This window comes from Hyla sarda, chromosome 8 (genome assembly GCF_029499605.1).
Source record: "Hyla sarda isolate aHylSar1 chromosome 8, aHylSar1.hap1, whole genome shotgun sequence".
Lineage (NCBI taxonomy): Eukaryota > Metazoa > Chordata > Amphibia > Anura > Hylidae > Hyla > Hyla sarda.
This window is the reverse complement of record NC_079196.1, coordinates 191,607,912-191,632,029: the sequence shown is the minus strand read 5'-3', so window position 1 is coordinate 191,632,029 and position 24,118 is coordinate 191,607,912. Positions and strand designations below refer to the sequence as shown.

At 42.5% G+C, this 24,118-nt stretch overlaps 1 protein-coding gene across 4 annotated transcripts in view; it reads right to left on the bottom strand.

Annotated features, from left to right (window-relative positions):
• Positions 1 to 214: 214 nt before the first annotated feature.
• Positions 215 to 24,118, bottom strand: part of LOC130285523 (cytochrome P450 2K1-like) — a 69,244-nt gene continuing 45,340 nt past the window's right edge. For 3 of the 4 annotated variants that reach the window (XM_056537020.1, XM_056537021.1, XM_056537022.1), the window contains exons 7-10: positions 3,020 to 3,161; positions 1,997 to 2,184; positions 1,685 to 1,826; positions 216 to 1,013 (exon numbers count right to left, since the gene is read on the bottom strand). In XM_056537020.1, the coding sequence (XP_056392995.1) occupies positions 826 to 1,013; positions 1,685 to 1,826; positions 1,997 to 2,184; positions 3,020 to 3,161 (660 nt within the window). In that variant the 3' untranslated portion in view covers positions 216 to 825. Of the gene's footprint in view, positions 1,014 to 1,684; positions 1,827 to 1,996; positions 2,185 to 3,019; positions 3,162 to 24,118 lie in introns of all 4 variants that reach the window. The other variant, XM_056537019.1, reaches the window with a different exon arrangement.

The following is a 24,118-nucleotide window of genomic DNA, read 5'->3' as shown; positions in this document are numbered from 1 at the left end:
GGGTTACTGATGCCGCAGAGGTGGGGCCTGGGTCTGTTAATTTCAAATTTTTGGATAGCGGGTGCTACCAATGAGAAATCTTTGTCAAAAATGTCACATATTGTGTTGTTTTTTTGGGGGGGGATTGTGAAGCCCTGGTGTGTAGTGTACTAGTGCATCAGCCAACTCCACGCTGTGCCATTCAGCCACTAAATGGTCTCCTCTTGCTGCCAACATGTCCACGCTATGTCATTCAGTCACTATATGGTCTCCTGACACTGATGCCACCACCAGGCTCTGTCATTGTGCTGCTGTGCGGCAGTGATTCTAAGAGTGATGCCGGTAATCTGCATGCTATTCTGAATAACAGTACTATTTCCCTACCCCTGCACACTCCATATGTGTTTTAGGACACAGCAAAGTGTTATATACCCATATAGAGGCTGTATGTAGGCTAGAAATAGCCTTTCTTAATATCGATTCACCGCAAACAAATTAAGATCGAAACAAACTTTTCGGGAAAATTCGGCGAATCGACCGAATGGAATTTTTGAAAAGTTCGCTCATCTCTAATTGCTTTCTCTGCTCGTTTTACTGCGTGATGGTTCAGGTCTGTCACATGTCTTCAATAATGTGTTTTTGCGTGACAGACCTCAACCATTATATTTTGGGAAGGGGTTAATTAAAGACTGGGAGAAGTGCATAGTTAAATTCAATTACACAGGTATTTCAAAGTAAAGATATTTGTGGAAAAAAGGTATTAAAAAAAAGTACAAAATTAAATCTTCAAAAACTATAATTAACAAAACCATAAGTCTCAATGCTGTGTCTGTTGTTCACCATACACTAATAGTTCACTTTGGCACATGTCTTGTATGGTAAAGGGGCTAAAACGAATCCAACAGCAGGCTTGAGACTCAAATCTTCCTTGGGAACTCCTGGTGGAAGATGGAAAGTAAATGCTTGGAGGAGTCCAGTGAAAAACAGGAAAAGTTCCATCTTAGCCAGGCTTTCCCCTGCACAAACTCTTTTTCCTGTAGAAATAAAAAATATAATGAACAAACCATACAGGCATTCTAAAAATAGAATTTGGCCATAATACGAATACTTATGTGATAACATATTTTATAGAGTATTACAACAAAGCTGTAATCCAAAGTACCAATGTTAATGCCAGTACTACCTCTTGAAGGGGTTGGACAGGTTGTCCTGCTACCTGTGCTTTGCCTCCGGTACAGCTAACACATTTAGAATGGGCACAACCAAGCATCCTTCTAGAGCTGATACTGATCTTCATGCATGGGGGTTCATGAGTCTGTGACCCAGTAGCATCCAAGGACATTTTGAACTATGAGTTCCTTCTCCTCTGTGTGCACAAAGCTTGTCATTGTAAACTTAAATAATAATAATGAAAGGTAAGGAAATGTCAGGGGCATATCTTAGGGGTGGGATATCAGTCCTGGGTGTTCTGTTGGTAGTTCCAATAAGCCACTCTGCCTCAGCCAGGACATTAAGATACTGGGCTAAGGTAGTAAATTACATTCTTGCCCCAGGTAAGGGAAGTATAGTTAGATCTATGAGACATGTACTTTTGTAGAGTGTTTGATAAGACAAATCCGAATTACAAAATTAATATATCATTGTTTTTCTTATTCGACAAACATATGACATTTGTTTTAGCATTTTAGGGATTCTTATTACCAACCTGCTGAGAAAGGCATAAATGCATCAGGTCTGACAAATTTTCCATTGTCATCCAAAAAATGATTGGGGTTAAAATCATACGGAGTTTTCCATTGAGTCTTATCATAGAGAACTGAAGTCAGGAATGGAATAATTTCTGTACCCTGTGAACAATAAAATGAGTTATTTTTTTTTTTTTTACTATAAACAGTTCATTTTCAAAATATGGCATATTTAGGATGGTGGTGGACCCCATTGTGGTCCCTTTCATTAACACAAATGCATGCTTGTGTGGAAGCAGAAATTTTTCTTGCCATATTTTTACTGAACTCACTTTTGGGATGCAGTAACCGTGAAAATACACATCAGTTGGAGGTGAGCGGGACACGTTCAGTGGAACAATATTGGTAAATCTCTGTATTTCATGTATCACTGCATCAGTAAAAGGCATTTTCTTGCGATCCTCAACTGTTGGCAACTGTCCCGGTTTAATGTGTGTTTTAATTTCATCCTGAATTTTCTCTGTAAAGCAAGAGAAAACATATTTTGTCACATAATAACTGTCCCAGTCGAGGGAATGGAGACAAGAAACTTTCCAAATATTCTTTACAGTTCAGTTATGTCACTCATCTGTCCAGAATAAGAAATCTTCAAACATCTAAGTACCATGAAACGTAGGCACTAGTGAGGAATATGAATAATACAGTTTGGCTCAACACAACTGAAGTGACAAGTTTCCATGATTGTTGATCAAGTGTTCTTTTATAGCAGAATGACAAAGGCAATGTGAAAAGAAACGTATACAACATCTTGGCTCTTGCTTGCCAGGAAGAATTGAAGAGAACACACTATGGAAGCTTAAAGAGACTAAAACTGAGATTTTTTTCGGCTATGTAAGGTAATAGCCAAACCATGTGCTGAAGCTAATCTTCCCTGAAATGACCTTAGCCCAATTGATTTGTGGATGGAAAACACAATGAAACCTCTCTGAGATGGCCACCCAAAACTGTCTTGAAAAATCATCTTCTAAAGTAGTATTTCTTCGCCAAGAAGATAACCAATATACATGGAATCTTATGCAACATTTCAATTCATCCATCAATTCATGGACATAATAACCACCAAATGTTGTGTTTATGTTTATTAAATGTTTGCATAATAACCACCAAATGTTGTGTTTATGGTTATTAAATCTTTACATTGTCTTAAAGTACCACATTAAAGTGACCAAAGAAGGGGGTCTATACTTTGACTGTGACTTTCAAAAAGTAAAAAAAAAAAAAAAAAAAAGGAAGTGTGGAGACCACACATTATATTAATAATCACTGATCAAAAATTTCTAGGTGGAAAAAATTACTTTGAATTTCCGGATACTTCATCATCAACAAAATTCCCCAGCGGATCGTTGTAGATGTAGTTTCAGTTCCAGCATCAAAGAGATCCAGGACCGAACAAATCAAGTTTTCTTCATCAAAATATGTCTCAGGTTTTTTTAACTCCTGAAAATACATAACAAGCATATTCCATAGGTTGCTTACAATATATAGCTGGTTCCATTTCTAAAACTGTATAGTACAGCATAACTGTATAGGACAATTAGAGCTTTCTCTACTTTCCGTGGGATCTTACTCTCTTATTTTGTATGTTTTTTATTTTTATTTTTTATTACCTTAATTATGCCTGATTGGGAAGTATATCATCTATAGCATCACCTAGCATCACAAAAGCAGGAGAATAGCCATGGGCACAAAATTTGCCCCTGTCTTTTTAACCTATTATAGGACTTATAGTCCAAGAAATCAGCTCACTTGGGTGTGGTGCACCTGCCAGCTCCTTAAACAGACTGCACACATGGTCTTATTGATCTAAAAGGCCAAAACGCTTCTCTACTGAGAATTCATAAAAATAGTGTAAAAAATTTAATAAAATCGCAATCTCTGGGACTGCTCAGAAGGACACGTTTGAAGTCTTCCAACTTTTAATAGTGATCACATGTACATACAATTTACAAATTTTTATAGGTGACTCATTTTGAAGGGGGAGGGGGGGGGCAGCATGACAATGTCACTACGCCACCCCAACACAACAGGAATAAATCACTTCCATAATCTAGAGCAAAGTATTGTAACAAAATATTTTGTATATTCTCGTATCTGCAATGTCCTTATATGGCACATATAAATTCATTAATAATGATAGATTAAGTCCATCCTATTATTCAGGCCCCAGAAGGCAGACCAGAGGAGAAGATCACATGAGCTGGCAGTGGAGCAGGTAAGAGAAGTTCCAGCCACCATCTTGATTTATCAGACCCCGTGAACACATTACTGGTTCTCTGATGAGTCTCTGTATGCCCACCTAAAACTTTAGATGCCATGATCAGTATTGATCCCGACTGCTAAATGGCGGTCATCAGCACTGATACCAGCCAGGACCCATGGTCTGTGAAGCACGCCCTCTCCTGCGCTCGCTTTATAGTCTGGATGGTACTAAGGATGTACATACTCGTCCTTGCCAAGTACCAGGCAGCCAGGATGTATAGGTATATCCTCTAGGGGTTAAAGAACAGAGGAAAAACATCACAAGGCCATGAGTATTGGTCAAGATAGACTCTCCTAGGCTGTAGTAACTGGTCATGGCTGTGCTGTCATAAATCAGTTAACTCCTTAAGGACCAAGCCCATTTTAACTTATAGGGGTACTACCGTGGAAACCTTTTTCATTTTTAATCAACTGGTGCCAGAAAGTTAAACAGATTTGTAAATTACTTCTATTAAAAAAAATCTTAATCCTTCCAGTACTTTTTAGGGGCTGTATACTACAGAGGAAATGTTTATCTTTTTGGATTTCTCTTATGTCCCGACCACAGTGCTCTCTGCTGACCTCTGCTGTTCATTTTAGGAACTGTCCAAAGCAGGAGAAAATCCCCATAGCAAACATATGCTGCTCTGGACAGTTCCTAAAATGGACAGCAGGGGTCAGCAGAGAGCACTGTGGTCGTGACATAAGAGAAATCCAAAAAGAAGTAATAGAAGTAATTTACAAATCTGTTAATTGTAAATGTAATTCTTTGTCGATACTTGCATCATTTCTTGGTGAAAAATTCAAAAATGTTATGAAAAAATTGAAAATTTTGCATTTTTCTAACTTTGAAGCTCTCTGCTTGTAAGGAAAATAGACATTCCAAATAAATTATATATTGATTCACATATACAATATGTCTACTTTATATTTGCATCATAAAGTTGACATGTTTTTACTTTTGGAAGACATCAGAGGGCTTCAAAGTTCAGCAGCAATTTTCCAATTTTTCACAAAATTTTCTAAACCAGAATTTTTCAGGGACCAGTTCAGTTTTGAAGTGGATTTGAAGGGCCTTCATATTAGAAATACCCCACAAATTACCCCATTAGAAAACCTGCACCCCTCAAAGTATTCAAAATGACATTCAGTAAGTTTGTTAACCCTTAAGGTGTCTCACAGGAATAGCAGCAAGTGAAGGAGAAAATTCAAAATCTTAATTTTTTACACTCGCATGTTCTTGTAGACCCAGTTTTTGAATTTTTACAAGGGGTAATACGAGAAAAAGACCCCCAAAATTTGTAACCCAATGGGAATTTGGAGAGTGAATTTTGCTGAAATGGTTTTTGGGGGGCATGTCGCATTTAGGAAGCCCCTTTGGTGCCAGAACAGCAGAAAACCCCAGCATGGCCTTCTATTTTGGAAACTACACCCCTCAAGGAATGTAACTTTTTGTTAAAGTCAGATGTGTAAATGAAAAAAAAATTTTTTTTAACTAAAGTGCAGGTTTTTTTCCCCAAATTTACAATTTTTACAAGGGGTAAATGGGCATGCTGGGTGTTGCAGTTTTGCAACATCTGGAGGGCTACAGTTTAGAGACCACTGTATAGTGGTCTCCAAACTGTAGCCCTCCAGATGTTGCTAGGCATCTCACTGGCTTCCGTAGGATCCAGGGAGCTGCCTCGCCATCCTCTGCTGCCACCAATCACCGCCCGCTGCCGCTGCCAATTGGTAAGTGGACATTCAGCACCAGTCACCACCGGTTCCCCGCTCTGTCTGGACTACAGTGGGCAGTACGGGGTAACCGAACGTTAACCCCCCAGGGGGATGGTGGGTGTCTTGGGCAACCCTGATCCCCCTTATTTTCCGGGTCACCGGAGACCCGTATGACCTGGAATCTCCGCAAATCGCCGGTGTGAATTCACTGGCGATTTGCAGCGATCACCGACATGGGGCCCCCTGGGCATTTGCGGGGTGCTTGCTGATAGATATCAGCAGTAACCCCGGTCCAGTCCCCACCCGGTGCATGGCATGGGACCGAAATTCCCATGGACGTACAGGTACGACCTTGGTCCTTAAGTACTAGGGCGTCAGGGCGTACCTGTACGCCAGTGGTCCCTAAGTGGTTAAAAACAACAAACCCTTCATAGGCAGAAGGTAATTATTATCCAACGTTACTGATTCACACATCAAACACAAACTAGAAATCCATTATTTTTGTCTTGGATTTAACTGCAGGTATATACTGTGATATAAAGTGTAAAAAACTTCTATGAAAAGCTGCCCAACAATGTATTCATTGTTTTATCACACTGTTTCTTAAATACAGCGTCATCAAATTTGTGACTTTTTAGTGTTTGGAGTGATGCAAGTATGTAAATCTGTATAACTTGATTTATAAAACGTTTTCTTTCCGCTGGAGTTTCCCTTTAATAAAAGCAGTGAATGTCTGAATATATGATCTATGACACTGTTTTGTTTATCCAAAATTGAGTAAGCCTAAATTCAAGGAATTAAAAACAAGTAAGACCAAATGCCTCAAGGCACTTCCGAGATGCACACCAAGGAATTACCACTAGTTTTCGGTTTCAAGGTATTGAAATTGTTAACACCTCAGATAGAGGAGGTGATCGTACTAGGACCCTCCGCAACAGAGAGGTATATTGGATTTACCTGTTACGTACTTCTCATCCGCATGGTCTGAACCTGAGGTCTGATTTAATCTCGCATTACTAAGTTGTTTGTTCACATTGCATTATTATTATTATGTATATTCTACTTCTTTTGCATGTATATATTTTGCTTCATTTTTTACCTTCTTTGCATTTATGTTTGGTCTCTCTACACTATTGTTCAGGAGTTGTGAATATATGTTGTCATTTTGTGTGTCACGGCTTAACATTAGAGGTTGTTCCTCCCTTTGTAATTCACCTCACCTGTTTTGCCCACATATATTCCACTCCCCTTACCTTGATGTTGCATTGGAAAAAGGGTCATGTGACCAGAAATGTGTCATGCATGGTAGCGTTATTTTTTTATTTGTGGATGTCCGATGATCATCGCTTTTATAGTCCTTCTTTTTGTATACAGGTTTTATCGCTGAATAAAGTGAAGTTACAGTTGCTGCTGGCTAAAGTCTCCTTTCTATTACTGCTTGGAGGAACAGCCGTGCGGTGGAGTCCGAGAGCTGACTATCTGGTCTGCAAACCCAAATGTATGCTCACTTATGATAAAATAATATAGATGAGGAGGAAGAAGGGAAAGCTGTTGACACTCATCGCTCTATATGTAGGCTCGGGGAAGAATACACCAAATGTAGTTTTATTCCAATTTATACTGTTCCCCAGTACAATACACAATTCCACCATACAGTCCTCGTTATTACCTCCCCTTACCTCCCTGTATAACCCCTTAAGGACAGGGCCCCTTTTGGCCTTGAGGCCAATTTTTATTTTTGTTTTTTCCTACTTGTTTTTTAAGAGCCATAACTTTTATTTTTTCTTCTACAGACCCATATGAGGATTTGTTTTTTGCACGACCAATTGTACTTTCTAATGACTTCTTTTATTTTACCATAAAATGTAGGTCGAAACCAAAACATATATTTTTGTGGAGAGAAACTGAAAAGAAAACGGGGGCATGGCTTGCCTCTGAAGAGTGCAGATGCGTGCCTGAGACTCTCTCCTGCATACCTCGGCTCATACCGGCGACAAATCGCACTATTTTTATGGCTACACCATGTCCCTGAACTCCCTATCATCTGCTGGTCAGTTTGAGACCCAACACAGACTCCTCGGTGCCTCGGGCCAGAAACCCGGCGCTGTGAAGAAGTGTGCGCTCACCACGGGCGCCATTTTACCTCCTCCTCCCTCCTGCTACACAGCCGGAGCGCAACACGGGGGAAGACTCTGAGCCCTGAGAGACACGCGCCGCTGCTTCGGATGATTCGGCCCGCCGCAGCCTGAATACAACTGCTCCTGCAGGCTTCGGAAGAGAACCGGACGGCAATGATTCACCTCGGCCCTGCCAGCTGCCTGGGAGGCCTCACAGACCCGCACACAGATAAGTGAGCTGCAGCGCAGCCGACATCAGTCTCTTCCACATAGCTTGATAAGACTTGAGGGCATATAGAGAGACGGCAGCTCTGCCATTACAGTCATCCCCAGATATACATATAAGGCTGCCTGCTTTACAACTAACCTGCGCACCTTAATTTTGATCTGGAAGTTAACAGGGGGATTCCTTTGTCTGCTTGGGACCCTCTGTCCTCTCATGTACTAATCTAGTGTGGTATTTGAGTGGTCCCATCCCTTATAGTACCTCAATCACCACCTTACCTGTTATTACTGGTCTAGACTGCCTAGCTTAGATTCTACAATCAAGATATTGATTCACTGACCCTATATTTCATAGAACCTAAGCACTGAATTTGCAAGCTGTTATACTGTACTACTTCAATTCAACCACTAGGTGGCACTGGAACTGCACAATACAATATTTCTACCTGCATTGAGTAAAAGGAGGTCATCCATTTGTTGTGATTTCTAAATGGTCAAGTTCATACAAAATTTGCACTTAACCGTATCTGTGCCTTGAAGTATGTCAAGTAGGCGGTCGAAGAAACAAAAACCTCTTAAGCTGACTGAATTTTATTCGATAAGGAATAAATCAAGTACTTCAGACTCAATTGAAACTTACTCAAACAGATCCACAGTTTGGGATTGCATCCTCACCCAGATTCTCCTCATACTCAGAGTACCTACCGAGTGACCCTGTCTCTCTGCCTGATTCTTTGCAGTGCGACTCGCCTTCATCTCCAAACATGTCCACTCCTAAAGTTGATAATAAGGACGCTTCAAATAGCCCTGCTCTCCCATCTGGTATTGAAAATACTATCAGTTCTCTATTTCAGGAATTCAGAGACACTCTGCAGAAAGACTTTATGTCCTCCTTGAGCTACTTAACTAAAGAAGTGTTGGTGAATGAACAGCGCATCTTGAGGATAAGATGGAAACATGCACGGAGGCCCACAATGCCCTGGTTGATATACAAAACGACACGACTGATGATATGTGTGCAGTACAGCTGAAGCTGGCGGACCTCAAAGACAGGTCCAGAAGGAATAAGATCAGCTTTAGGGGAATACCTGAAGATGTATCCAATTCAGAATTGAAAGACTTCCTCATGGACTATTTCATTGTCCTAACTCTGCATGCTGGCCAACGGGATATGATCATAGACGGAGTTCAAAGGCTTTCGAAGCCCCACAATTACCCCTAGAAGTCCCAAGGGATGTATTGGCCAGAATCCACTTTTTTCATTACAAGGAAGCTGTTCTGGATCCAGCTAGAAAGGTTAAGAATATACCCGACCACTTTTCCAAGATTTCCCTTTTCGCTGACCTGAGGCCACCCTCAAGAGACACAAAGCCTTCTTCACCCCTACCACAATTTTACAGGAGGAAAGTATCTCTTATTGTTGGAGATTCTCCGTGAAACTCATTGTGCATAGAAATGGAGCCACAAATTCCTTTCTCACTCCAAAAGAGGCCCTTGTAGCTATCAGCAAATGGTTCCCTAACTTTGTGAAGAAATCTATGGTGGAGTCTCCAACGAGAAAAGCCTCCCCACTCCACCAGGAGTGGACTACGGTGGGAAGCAAATCTCCTGGCACCTCAGCAAAGGACACTTCAAGAACCCGTGATAATCCAAGTCCTCTGTGATTGGGGTTTTTATTCCACATAACTGTTTCAGCTGTATATTACCTTGGGCATTTCATTTCTTTGCCCAACCTTCCTGCCCCTCTGCTCCTATTACTTCGCTAATTTTTTACTCCCTCTCAATTATCCCTCCCCCTTTCCATCCTCTTTCTTACTTCCTCCAACCCGGTCCAGTTCCTGCACCCTTTTTGTTTATCCATGGACATGAAGACATAGCAGATGACCTGCAGTCTATCATGGACATTACTCTTAGAGTGGTTTCAAGGACCTGGGTGGAGCCTGACTCCAGACTTTTTGTTAAAACCATGTGGTTAGTGATGATTGATTGCATTTCAGGGTTAGAGATCCTTCACTCTACTACATTATTTCTAACCCCCCTCCCGCCAATTTATGCCATAAGGCCATGGCTTGTTCTTATAGAACGTTAATATTTTATTTGGTTTATGTTTCACCTGTTTTAACATGTACTCGCTCTTCTAACTCTTCTAACACAATGATTGAGATGTATCCTTATAAGATTGAAATAGATTCCATATCTCTTCAAACACTATACTTAGACAGAGGGTCCGGCCACAGCATATGCCATAGCTAATTTTAATGGTTATTAAGGTATCTATGCTAAATGTAAAGGGCCTTAACAGTCCTTTTAAGGGAAGTCTATTTTGGTCAGAATGCCGCAAATTGAACTGCGACATTAAGTGTGCTCAGGAAACCCATCTGTTAGAGTCTGACACCCACAGAGTTAAAAACTGAAAATTTCCACACACACTTTTCACTCCGAATGTCATGAAGAAAAAGGGTGTGCTCATAGCAAATGTTTGCTCCTAACAAAAAACAGGGCAAATTCCTTGCTCATGTTTTGAAAACTATGTCTAAAAATAAATACGGGGCACTTATGTTAGTGGGTGATTTCAACTAAGTCCTTTCGCCGCAAATAGAAAAAAAATTTACATAAACCCTCGGAGAGTAACACAGATATCTATATTCTTCTATTTAAAAAAGACTTATACCATTCCTAGACATCCTTGAATGCAAATGAAAAAGTATACACCTTTTTTTTCACACTCACATGTATTCTCGCATAGTTTTCATAGTGATCGATAAGTGGCTTCTTCAAAACGTATCATCTTCAGTGATAGGCATATTAAGTTGGTCAGATCATGCACCAGTCACAATCACTGTTAGGGAGGAATACAACAGTCCCCCTATCTCCTTAGGGAGACTAAACAATTCTTTATTGTCGGATCTCTCCTCCTCTAGCTCAATTGAAAAAGAAGTAACCAAGTATTTTCAGTTTAATAACCCAAAAGACAACTTGGTCTCCACTAACTGGTGTGCTCACAAAGCTGTCTTGAGAGGAGTATGCCTCAAATTAGCCTCCGACCAAAGGAAATCTAGATTGTCTAAAACATTAGAACTTACCAATGCAATTAAATCACTTGAGGATAACCATAAACTCTATAGAGACCCTAGTATATTGAGAAAATTAAGCTCCCTTCATTTCCAACTATACCAGCTCTTGCATTACAAATTTGACTTTTTTCTTAAACGAATAAACACCCAGTATTATTGGCAAGGAAACAGGGCGGGAAAAATGTTAGCTAAACGTTTTAAAGCCAGGACCGCTAAAACTAAAATCCCATTTATCTACTCCTCTACTGGGGAAAAGGTCATTAATCCACAGGCCATAGGCTTCATGTTTAGGGTTGTATTGCATTCAGGGTTTAATATATTAAGAGGGGGGGACGCCAGTAGAGGTGGATTACCTATGTCAATCCTCGTGCCTCGTAGTCTGGCTCATGTAGTTCACTTGTCTCGTCTCTATGCACCTCTCGAGGCAGTTTGTTCGTCAATGCATACGCCTTACGTTTGTCTTCTCTTTTGTCAAAAGAATGGGGAGCAGGTCAGAATTTCTGTTTCCTGATGGTTAATTATTATTGTTTTAGGGGGATATTTCTTATCTCTGAAAGCATGGAAGGAGCTGCAGTTCCCCCCTCGCCTGCCAGATCATCATCACAGGGGAGCGTCCAGTCACTCAGGGCCTGGACTATACCAAAGATCACAGGAGAACTACATCATCGGGGCATTCTTTTCCCTGACACGGCCAGGAAAGCAGAACTGTTAGTAACCTATGCTCCCAAGAGCAGGCAGATCGAGAGTCTGTCTCGCTAATCCATATAGACACTATCCTGAATTCCTTGTCTACATCTATGCAGGATAAGCAAGATAGGCTAGTAGCACTGGAGTCTTGCACTAGTCCTGAAGCTCCGGTGGTCTCTCCTGAGTCCACAGGTTCTCCTGTGCCAGGTGTCTCTACTGAGGCTGCTGGCCCGTCAGGGTCTTTCGCTACCCCAGCCCCTGTTGCTGCTACAGTGACCGTTGTTCCCGCAAGACCCGCGATTTCCTTGGGGCAGCCACTACGTCACCCGCTGCCACTTTTTTACCTGGGTTATCCTCTCCAGGCCATCAGGAAAGACATCCTTGATGGGAAGGATGTCAATTTAGCATCTCTCCTGGTTGCCTTACAAGACGTGTTGAATAACAAGACCTTCGCATGCAGTGAAGTGTCTGTTATAGTGAAAGACAAGGATCCTCGGCTGAACATCTCAGAATATTTATTAGCCTTCGGGCTCTATAGGGATGTCGTTTGTGTGGTCAATCCCAATAGGAGAATAGAACATGACCAGTATCTTCACAAATTAGTGGAATTGGGCTACAATTACCGGGGTTACTCGTTTTATTATTACCATCGGTCCTTTTCCGCTAAAGCAGCAGCCACCCTCTCACAATTCCAGCAAGTTACAAATTGGGCAATACAAGACACTGAACTTTTGTGCAGGCATTTCACTGGCCTTAGGGCACCACTTTGCGCTGTTTGCCAGTCTTCCACCCATGCCACAAACTGGTGTCCTACTGCCGTAGCCAGCACCTCAGCCGCAGGCAGTGGAGTCGTGCCCAAGTCACAGCCAGGCCCTACTGATGACAAACTCGATAGGCCGGTCCATTATTTAGGAAATGCACAAATTTGCAACAACTTCAACCTCTCATCGTGTCGGTTCAGCCAGTGTAGGTTGTTGCACATTTGCTGTATCTGTCACAGAGCTCACCCCAAGAGTCTGCGCCCCAAAAAGACAGGTCCCAAGGCATGACTAGGCTGGGTTAATACCGGGGTTCTCCAGGCCTACTTGAGCAGTCACCCTGCACCAGAGCTGGTAGAATTCCTGTGTGAAGGCTTTGATAAAGGTTTCAACACTGGCCTAATAAGCCTACCTCATGATACCTTTGAGTGCAGGAATCTCCAGTCTGCTGCTAGCAACCCCGAGGTCATAACAGAATTATAAAAAAAATGAGACTTACTCATGCAGCCCTGTTACAAAAATTCCACTTAGAGTGTGTTCACATAGAGGGGAAAAAGAATGTCGCCGCTGAGGTACTCTCTCATTTCAATTTCCAGCTCTTCTGCCAAGAAATGCTGGAAGCAGACAGGATGGCCACGCCAGCACCTCTTTTCAGCACATTGATTTTGAATTAAGCAGCCATTTTTCTGGAGCCTTAGACCTAATAAACGACTCACTAGCAAGTCACACCGCTAGATCTTACAAAATAGCGGGAGCACTTTCCTCAAATTCCAACACAAATACCCATCACCTTGCCCTCTGGACATTCAGTACATCCTAGCATTTGTCTCATTTTGCCACTCATCTCTCAAACTATCACACAGCTCCATCCGGTTATATCTAGCAGGCATACAACACTACTATTCCGTCAGCCATCCTAGTCTCCCATCGATTCTTAGTGCTCATCCGATTAAAGCAGCCTTATATGGAATTAAAAAAACAGAGAAACCTAGGCTACCTTCCAGAGTTCCAGTATCTGCTGCAAACTTCCACCAATTCAGTCAAACATTAGACAGTAACCTGTTTGGCATTTCAGCAAGTATGGTGATCAAAGCAGCTATTTATTTGGGTTAATACAGGTTTCTCAGACTACCTATAATTCCCACACACTTTAACTCAAACATTTACTACCTTCGGGGTCTGGCTTCAAGTTATTGTTAGAAACCAAAATTCAACAAACGAAACAAGTTGAAGTCAATTTCTACCCCACCAACACTCAGTGGTGCCCTGTGAAAGTCCTTCATCAGTTGTTAATTTTACTACACTCTAAGACACATGATTCCCTGTCACTTCCATTTCCCATATCTCCTCTGACCTCTAGGAACTTTGTGAGACATGTCAGAATATGGGGCAGCGTCATCTGCATCCCTTTGCATGTCATCAAGAAGTTGGGCCTCTGGAATTCCCCGTGTTACCATAGGTACATTACTGACCCCCAGGTGGAGATGGCACAAGCCTTTAGTCAGTTGGCTAATGTTTAATTTTGTATTATTATTTAATAAATATAATATTCAGTTTGGTGTTTTACCCCTTCTTATCATAGGTTACCCTAATCGGCCGACCGGGCACACATCAGGCATGGATCTATAGGTTGGTTGTTCATTACTATACACGTCAAGTAACCCAACCACAAGTGGAGGTTAACTGAAACAGTTAACCTAATGTGTGGGAGGAGTCTGGGCACTATATCAAGCAGTGACCCTGGATGCTTAGGTCTCTGCTGGCCATTTGCGTTCTCCCACCCACCTTCCCTTGTTTTAGATTATTTTCTTAACTTATCCTTAGGGGTAGCCCCCTTCTTATTATAGGTTACCCTAATCGGTATTACTATACTATACACATAAAGTAACCCGACCACAAAAGCTATAATTGTCACTCCACCTAAACCCGGGAAACCCCCCAATAAACCAGAAAACTTTAGACCTACCTCATTATTAAATGTAGACTTAAAGATACATGCCAAAATTATTGCAAATAGGATAAACAATGTACTCCCCTTCCTGATTAAAAATGATCAGGTTGGTTTTATTAAACAGAGACAAACGCTTGATGGCACAAGACGCTTCATTGATCTGGTGCATCATGGGGAGTCCTGTCGAACGCCTTCTCTGTTACTGACATTGGATGTGGAGTTCCACTGGGGATATTTGGACTCTGTTCTTTCCAAATTTGGTCTGATCAATAGTATTAAGAAAGCTACACTAGTTTTGTATACCCATCCCTCCGCTTCAGTGTTCACATCTGGGTTCCTCTCACATTCATTCAAGATAACCAATGGGACCAGCCAGGGTTGCCCTCTATCTAATCTTCGCCCTAGCAAAGGAACCCTTGGCTGAGAAAATTAGGGTGAACCCCTATATTTTAGGCATAGACATGGGGAATTACAACCACCGCATTGGCCTTTTTGCAGATGATGTAGTTATCATATGCAAAAAACCCTTAAAATCTTTGCTCAGCATTGTGGACAATTTACAATCATTTGGCAACATCTCCTATTATAAAATTAACACTTAAAAGATAAGTGCTATCAAATCCCGCTTTTCCTTCCCTTGGGTTGAGGACTCAATTTCCTAACTAGGAATCAAACTGACATACCCATGCAATAAACTCTTTGAAGCAAAATATTCCACTATTTTAAAAGATCTTAAAAATACTATTACTAATCTCCCTACCATGGGCATCTCATGGCTGGGGCAGGTGGCGGCCATCAAGAAGATGATACTACCTAAAATCTTATATACATTTAGAAATGTTCCAATTCAACTCCCCTCCTCATACCTATGAAAAATCCAACCCATAAGGCTAGGTTTCCACTTGTTTTTTTTTTTTTTTTTACAAAAACGCCAATAAAAACGCCCACTCTGCCGCATGGCATTTTTTTTTTTGTGAAAAAACGCTGCAGCCAGATGTTAGCTGCAAGTCAATAGTAAACTGCAAAATGCCAAATCCACTTGGCGTTTTTCAGTTTGGCGTTTTTTTAATCCTTTTGGCGTTTTTGAGCTCCTTGGCAGTTTTTAAAAAAACGACCTTTTGTCGAGACTCTGGCGTTTTTTGGGGAAAAGTCTATGGGAGTGAAAAGACGCCAAGAAAAATGCCATGTGGGTTTTAAATTTGAAGTTTTTTCAGGTGGTTTTTATTCTCTTTTGGACTTTAGCGATCCAAAAAAGTGTTGGAGATTACCATTAAAAATAATAATAAAAAAGATACAGTAGTGATGGAAAAAATAGTATTTAGGGAAATGTATTTTTTTTATAACAAAATGTTATTTAATTTTTAAACAGGGATCAATTTATGTGCGCGGGTAGAGCACTAAAAATGTAGCCGACAATAATAAAAATGTAGTGTGTGTGTGTTTCACTTTTTATTTTTTTTTAAATTTTTTAGGTAGTACTACTACTCCCAGCATGGAACACACTGTTCCATGATAGGCGTAGTAGTTACCTGTACTAATTGACAGATCGCTGGGGATTGTTGCGATCCTCATGTATAATGTATAGATGCGGCCGCTCTTTTATGGTCCCCTGCACTGCCGTATATATACACATATTCATATTTCCCGCAGAGAGCTGTGATTGGTCAGATGGTTCCAGTCAATCACAACTCTGTTGGAAATAGGAATATGTGTATATATACGGCAGTGCAGGGGACCATGGAAGAGCAGCCGCCCGTATCTATACATTATACCGGAGGATCACAGCGGGTGTCAGGAGGAGTGACACTCGCTGCATTCTGTCTATTAAAGGAAATCTGTCATCAGAATCACCCGCACTAAACCTGTTACACAGGCTTGTAGTGCGGGTGATCCTGATTAAAATGCTTCTTACCTGGTTAAAAATGGTTCAGCGCTTCTTAAGATATCTATATTTTTAGTTTTCTGTTATTCCCTGTCTTGGGACTCAGTGGGAGGTGTTATCATCTGGGACTCGGCCACACGTCATTCTAGCTGGGCGGAGCTGCCGCCCGGCTCATGAATATTCATGAACTTATCCTCCTGGTCTAATTCTTCTTTCTCGGTCTGGTGTGGAGGGCCGCGCATGTGCCGCGTTCCGTACACCCGGAAGCGGCGTTCTCCCCCCGGCTTCACTCAAGCTGCGGCCCAATACAAGTAAGAAGACGGGCTGTATAAGTGAAAAGCCGGGGGTGGGAGGAAGGGAGGGACGGAGGGTGTATTTATTCACAAACAGACCGAGAAAGAAGAATTAGACCAGGAGGATAAGTTTATGAATATTCATGAGCCGGGCAGCAGCTCCGCCCAGCTAGAATGACGTGTAGCCGAGTCCCAGATGATAACACCTCCCACTGAGTCCCAAGCCAGGGAATAACAGAAAACTAAAAATATAGATATCTTAAGAAGCGCTGAACCATTTTTAACCAGGTAAGGAGCGTTTTTATCAGGATCACCCGCACTACAAGCCTGTGTAACAGGTTTAGTGCGGGTGATTCTGATGACAGATTTCCTTTAATGCAGATACTACAGCTCCCAGCAGAGTGTGCTCCATGTTGGGAGTAGTAGTACCTGCAGTAAGGGACAGATCACAGCGGATGTCACTCCTCCTGACACCCACTGCGATCCTCCTGATGTGACCATCGGGATCAGCTGTTCTCTAGGCTACAGAGCCGGGAGATCAGCTGATGCTGAGCAGTAGATATACATCGTATACCTACTGCCCAGCAAGAACTTACAGTGAGCCTGCAATGAGTATACAGTATACACATTGTTGGCTCACTTAACCCCTTTATGAGCTGTGCGCTAAGGAAAGAGTTAACTTACACTGCTGGACAGTGTAGGTTAACCCTTTGGGCAGTATACACTATATACAGCTATCTATAGATAGCTGTATATAGTGTATACAGAAGATGGAGAAGTCCCCTTACCTCCGTCCAGTCCCCGCGGGTCTGTGTACCTCCGCCCCCTAGTGATGACGTCATTAGGGTCGGGGCTACATACGAAATCCAGGCTAGTAAGTCCGAAGCTCTGTTCACATTGTCCGTTTTGGATAATGGGAACAGACCCTTCTGCCAGTGTCTACCCAGACAGGGAGACTCCAGCTGTTGCTAAACTACAACTCCCAGCATGCCCAGACAGCCAAAGGCTGTCTGGGCATGCTGGGAGCTGTAGTTTTGCACCAATTGGAGGCTCACTGTTTAGGTAGAAATTGCATTATGGGCGCTCTCCCCTGCAGAGTGCAAAAAATTTCCTAACCCATTTTTTTTGTGTTTTTTTCTTTCTTCTCATTTCAGAACCGTGTATGCAGAGGATTACGACGGATTCGATGGATTACCACGGATGAACTGGATTTTTTATATTTCAATAAAATGGCTAACTAGGGCTGTGGGGGAGTGTTTTTAAAATAAAATAATTTTCCAATATGTTGTTTTTCTTTTTTATTGAATATTCAGGCTTAGTTATGGAGGCTGTCTAATAGACGGAATCCATCACTAAGTCGGGGCCCAAAACAACTAGTGCTAACCCCCTATTATTACCCTGGTACCCAACGCCACAGGGGTGCCGGGAAGAGTCGGTACCAACAGGCCCGGAGCGTCAATAATCCACTGTTGGAACCAATATATTCTAAAAAAAAATTTATGTACAATTGACCCCCTCCAATGCCAATTACCAATCCTAATGGTTCATATCCCCGGTCTCAATGTGACTTCCAAGGGGATTTCCAAGATTATAAAACACATAGCCGATATCTGGGATGGGCATATCTGCATACCATTTGCAATGCTACATGATGAATTTAAAGGGGTTATCCAGGAAAAAACTTTTTTTATATATATCAACTGGCTCCAGAAAGTTAAACAGATTTGTAAATTACTTCTATTAAAAAATCTTAATCCTTTCAGTACTTATGAGCTTCTGAAGTTAAGGTTGTTCTTTTCTGTCTAAGTGCTCTCTGATGACACGTGTCTCAGGAACCGTCCAGTTTAGAAGCAAATCCCCATAGCAAACCTCTTCTAAACTGGGCGGTTCCAGAGACACATGTCGTCAGAGAGCACTTAGACAGAAAAGAACAACTCAACTTCAGAAGCTCATAAGTACTGAAAGGATTAAGATTTTTTAATAGAAGTAATTTACAAATCTGTTTAACTTTCTGGAGCCATTTGATATATATTTTTTTTTTTTCCTGGAATACCCCTTTAACATTCCTCATAAGGAATTTTATAAATACCTCCAGATTCGCCATGCACTACATTCTATCACATCACCCCTAGACCAGGGTAACTCTGAACTTATTAACTGGTTGTTACATACAAATCAAGCGAGAAACAATATTTCCTGGAGTTACGCTTTTCTCCTTAAGTCCAACTGAAAGGAGAAATAGATAGAAAATGATTTGGGCCATAAGTTCACAGACTGTCAATGGAACAAAGCTCATTCTGTCTTACCCAAATTTTCTAGATGTATTAATCACCTGGAAACATCAAAAAAGCTACTATACAGGTGGTATTTAACGCGTCTCGTCTAGCCCAGTTCTCCCCCATTCCAGACAAGTGCTGGAGATGTCCAAACTCTGGCTCCTATATACATATATGGTGGGAGTGTCCGCGGTTGCTCGTATTTTGGAGAAAACTGGGTATTTTTCTATCCCAGATTTGTGGTCTTCCAATAATAATAAACCCCACATTAGCTCTCCTTAACATAAGTATAGACAGATATTCAATCTTCCACAAAACGATTATTATACACTCTCATATTGTAGCCAGATACAACATCACTGTTACGCCTAGCGCTCCGGGTCCCCGCTCCTCCCCGGAGCGCTCACGGCGTCTTTCTCCCTGCAGCTCCCCGGTCAGTCCCGCTGACCGGGAGCGCTGCTCTGTCATGGCCGTTGGGGATGCGATTCGCACAGCGGGACGCGCCCGCTCGCGAATCGCATCCCAGGTCACTTACCCGTTCCCGTCCCCTGCTGTCATGTGCTGGCGCGCGCGGCTCCGCTCTCTAGGGCGCGCGCGCGCCAGCTCCCTGAGACTTAAAGGGCCAGTGCACCAATGATTGGTGCCTGGCCCAATTAGCTTATTGGCCCCCACCTGTTCCCTGGCTATATCTAGTCTCCTCCCTTGCACTCCCTTGCCGGATCTTGTTGCCCTTGTGCCTAGTGAAAGCGTTTTGTGTGTTTAAAGCCTGTGTACCAGAACTTCTGCTATCTCCCCTGACTACGAACCTTGCCGCCTGCCCCCGACCTTCTGCTACGTCCGACTTTGCTTCTGCCTACTCCCTTGTACCTCGCCTATCTTCAGCAGTCAGAGAGGTGAGCCGTTGCTAGGGGATACGACCTGGTCACTACCGCCGCAGCAAGACCATCCCGCTTTGCGGCGGGCTCTGGTGAAAACCTGTAGTGGCTTAGAACCGGTCCTCTAGCGCGGTCCTCCCATCCCTCTCTGGCACAGAGGATCCACTACCTGCCAGCCGGCATCGTGACAATCACTAGAAAATGGAGATCAACAATGACTCCTACAATCAAGAAAATAAAACATGGTATCAACTCGAATTGTTGGCATGAATATAAAGTTTCCTGTGCCCTTAATACAGATCGTGACTTCTTATACAAATGGGATGTGTGGTTGAGCAGCCCCCATAATACGGTACAAATATAATTTATTATGTAACTATTCAGACAAACCATTAGGCTTTCACAACATTCTCATCTCGGAATCCCTATACTTGCAAGCATGGGCAATTAATAACACCTAGATCGAGTGCATGTGGACGATTATTGTTCTGTTACTGTTTACTTGTTCATACTTTATTACCTTTGTATACTGATGTCACATGGGCACTTCTGTCATTTTACTGTGTATGATCTGCCACAGAGTGGCTTGCATTGTATGCATCATATGCCTTCTTATATACTGTATTCTGTAATTGCTCTCTTTATTATAAAATTTTGCAATAAAATTTCATGTTATAAATTACAAGAAAAAACGCAAATTTGCAACTTTCGTTTTTTGTTTTTTTTTAACCTCTTCAGGACATAGGGCGTATGGATACGCCCTGAATCCCGAGTCCTTAAGGACCGAGGGCGTATCCATACGCCCGTGGGAATTCCGGCCCCCACCGCTAGCCGGTTGGGGACCGGAGCCGGATGCCTGCTGAAATCGTTCAGCAGGCATCCCGGCATATCGCCCAGGGGGGTCATTATGCCCCCCCATGTCGGCGATCGCCGCAGATCGCTGGACAATTCAGTCCAGCGATCTGCGGCGATTCCGGGTCAATCGGGTCTCCAGTGACCCGGTGACCCGGAATTACTGGCTGTTCGGGGCCGTCTCTGACGGCCCCGAACAGCCAGAGCCTGCAGGGGTGAGGTGGCACTGGTGCCACCTCACGATCGCCCTGATTCGTCGGCCGGATTACCGGCCGACCAATCAGGGCGCCTGCTGCGGGTGTCACTCCCGCACCCGCTCCGCCCCTCTTCTGGAGGACGTGAGCGGGTGCGGGAAGACGACCCCAGGTGCTGGGGACCCCGATCCCCGGCGTCCCTGTTGGGATCGGGGCCCCAGGAGCAGCTGCGGCGGCGGGACTGACCTGCAGCGTCTGGATCATTGGAGGTGAGTGACAGCCTCCTGCTGTTGCTTAGCAACAGCTCCCAGCATGCAAAAAGGGCATGCTGGGAGCTGTAGTTATGCAACAGCAGGAGGCAGACCACCACAACTCCCAGCATTCCCTTATGGGCATGCTGGGACTTATGGTTTTGCAACAGCTGGAGGCACATTCTCTCTATGGAAAAGTGTACCTTCAGCTGTTGTCTAACTACAACTCCCAGCTTGCACAAACAGCTAAAGTGCATGCTGGGAGTTGTAGTGGTGCATCTGCTGGTTGCATAACTACAACTCCCAGCATGCCCGTTGGCTGTCGGTGACTGCTGAGAGTTGTAGTTTTGCAACAGCTGAAGGCACACTGGTTGCGAAACTCAGAGTTTTTTTTTACCTAACTCAGTGTTTCACGACCGGTGTGCCTCCAGCTGTTGCAAACTACAACTCTCAGCAGTCACCGTACACCATGCACCGTACATGCTGGGAGTTGTAGTTTTGCAACAGCTGGAGGCACACTGGTTGTGAAACACTGAGTTAGGTCACAAACTCCGTGATACATAACCAGTGTGCCTACAGCTGTTGCAAAACTGCAACTCTCAGCAGTCACCGACAGCCAACGGGCATGCTGGGAGTTGTAGTTATGCAACAGCTGGATGTTCCCCCCCCCCCCCAATGTGAACGTACAGGGTACACTCACATGGGCGGAGGATTACAGTAAGTATCTGGCTGCAAATTTGAGCTGCCGCAAACTTTCTGCTGCAGCTCAAATTGCCAGCGAGAAACTACTGTGAACCCCCCGCCCGTGCGACTGTACCCTAAAAACACTACACTAACACAAAAAATAAAATAAAAAGTAAAAAACACTACATATACACATACCCCTACACAGCCCCCCTCCCCAATAAAAATGAAAAACGTCTGGTACGCCACTGTTTCCAGAACGGAGCCTCCAGCTGTTGCAAAACAACTCCCAGTATTGTCGGACAGCCGTTGACTGTCCAGGCATGCTGGGAGTTTTGCAACAGCTGGAGGCACCCTGTTTGGCAATCACTGGCGTAGAATACCCCTATGTCCACCCCTATGCAATCCCTAATTTAGGCCTCAAATGCGCATGGCGCTCTCACTTTGGAGCCCTGTCGTATTTCAAGGCAACAGTTTAGGGTCACATATGGGGTATCGCCGTACTCGGGAGAAATTGTGTTACAAATTTTGGGGGGTATTTTCTGCTTTTACCCTTTTTAAAAATGTAAAATTTTTGGGAAAACAAGCATTTTAGGTAAAAAAAAAATTTTTTTTTTACATATGCAAAAGTCGTGAAACACCTGTGGGGTATAAAGGTTCACTTAACCCCTTGTTACGTTCCCCGAGGGGTCTAGTTTCCAAAATGGTATGTCATGTGGGTTTTTTTTTGCTATCCTGGCACCATAGGGGCTTCCTAAATGCGGCATGCCCCCAGAGAAAAATTTGCGTTCAAAAAGCCAAATGTGACTCCTTCTCTTCCGAGACCTGTAGTGCGCCAGCAGAGCACTTTTCATCCCCATATGGGGTGTTTTCTGAATCGGGAGAAATTGGGCTTCACATTTTTAGGGGTATTTTCTGCTATTACCCTTTTTAAAAATAAAAAAAATTTGGGAAAACAAGCATTTTAGGTAAATTTTTTTTTTTTTTTTTTACATTTGCAAAAGCCGTGAAACACCTGTGGGGTATTAAGGTTCACTTTATCCCATGTTACATTCCCCGAGGGGTCTAGTTTCCAAAATGGTATGCCATGTGTTTTTTTTTTTTGCTGTTCTGGCACCATAAGGGCTTCCTAAAGGTAACATGCCCCCCAAAAACCATTTCAAAAAAACGTACTCTCCAAAATCCCCTTGTCGCTCCTTCCCTTCTGAGCCCTCTACTGCGCCCGCCGAACACTTTACATAGACATATGAGGTATGTCCTTACTCGAGAGAAATTGGGCTACAAACACAAGTAAAAATTTTGTCCTTTTACCCCTTGTAAAAATTAAAAAATTGGGTCTACAAGAACATGTGAGTGTAAAAAATGAAGATTGTGAATTTTCTCCTTCACTTTGCTGCTATTCGTGTGAAACACCTAAAGGGTTAAAACGCTGACTGAATGTCATTTTGAATACTTTGGGGGGTGTAGTTTTTATAATGGGGTCATTTATGGGGTATTTCTAATATGAAGGCCCTTCAAATCCACTTCAAACCTGAACTGGTCCCTGAAAAATACTGAGTTTGAAAATTTTGTGAAAAATCGGAAAATTGCTGCTGACCGTTGAAGCCCTCTGGTGTCTTCCAAAAGTAAAAACACGTCAATTTTATGATGCAAACATTAAGTAGACATATTGTATATGTGAACCAAAAAAAAAATGTATTCGTAATATCCATTTTCCTTACAAGCAGAGAGCTTCAAAGTTAGAAAAATGCTAAATTTTCAAATTTTTCATCAAATTTACGGATTTTTCACCAAGAAAGGATGCAAGTATCGACAAAAATTTACCACTATGTTAAAGTAGAATATGTCACGAAAAAACAATCTCGGAATCAGAATGATAACTAAAAGCATCCCAGAGTTATTAATGTTTAAAGTGACAGTGGTCAGATGTGCAAAAAACGCTCCGGTCCTTAAGGCCAAAATGGGCTCCGTCCTGAAGGGGTTAAGCAGTTTTTTACTTTATAATGAAAATATGTTCTCTTTTTTTCTATAGGTCAATGCAATTAAAACAATACCCAATTAATATAGTTTTTTTATTATTGTACTACTTTAACAAAAAGTCAAACTTTATTTAACCAAACCAGTATGCTTAAAATTCTCCTCTTCTGTAATTTTTTATTTTTCTATATACTGGAATGTATTAGGGTTAATTTTTTGTGCCGTGATCTGTAGTTTTTATTGGTATCATTATTGTTTTAATGGGATTTGTTAATCACTTGAAAAAAAATTCTGGTATATGATGTGACTGTCACGATGCCGGCTGGCAGGTAGTGGATCCTCTG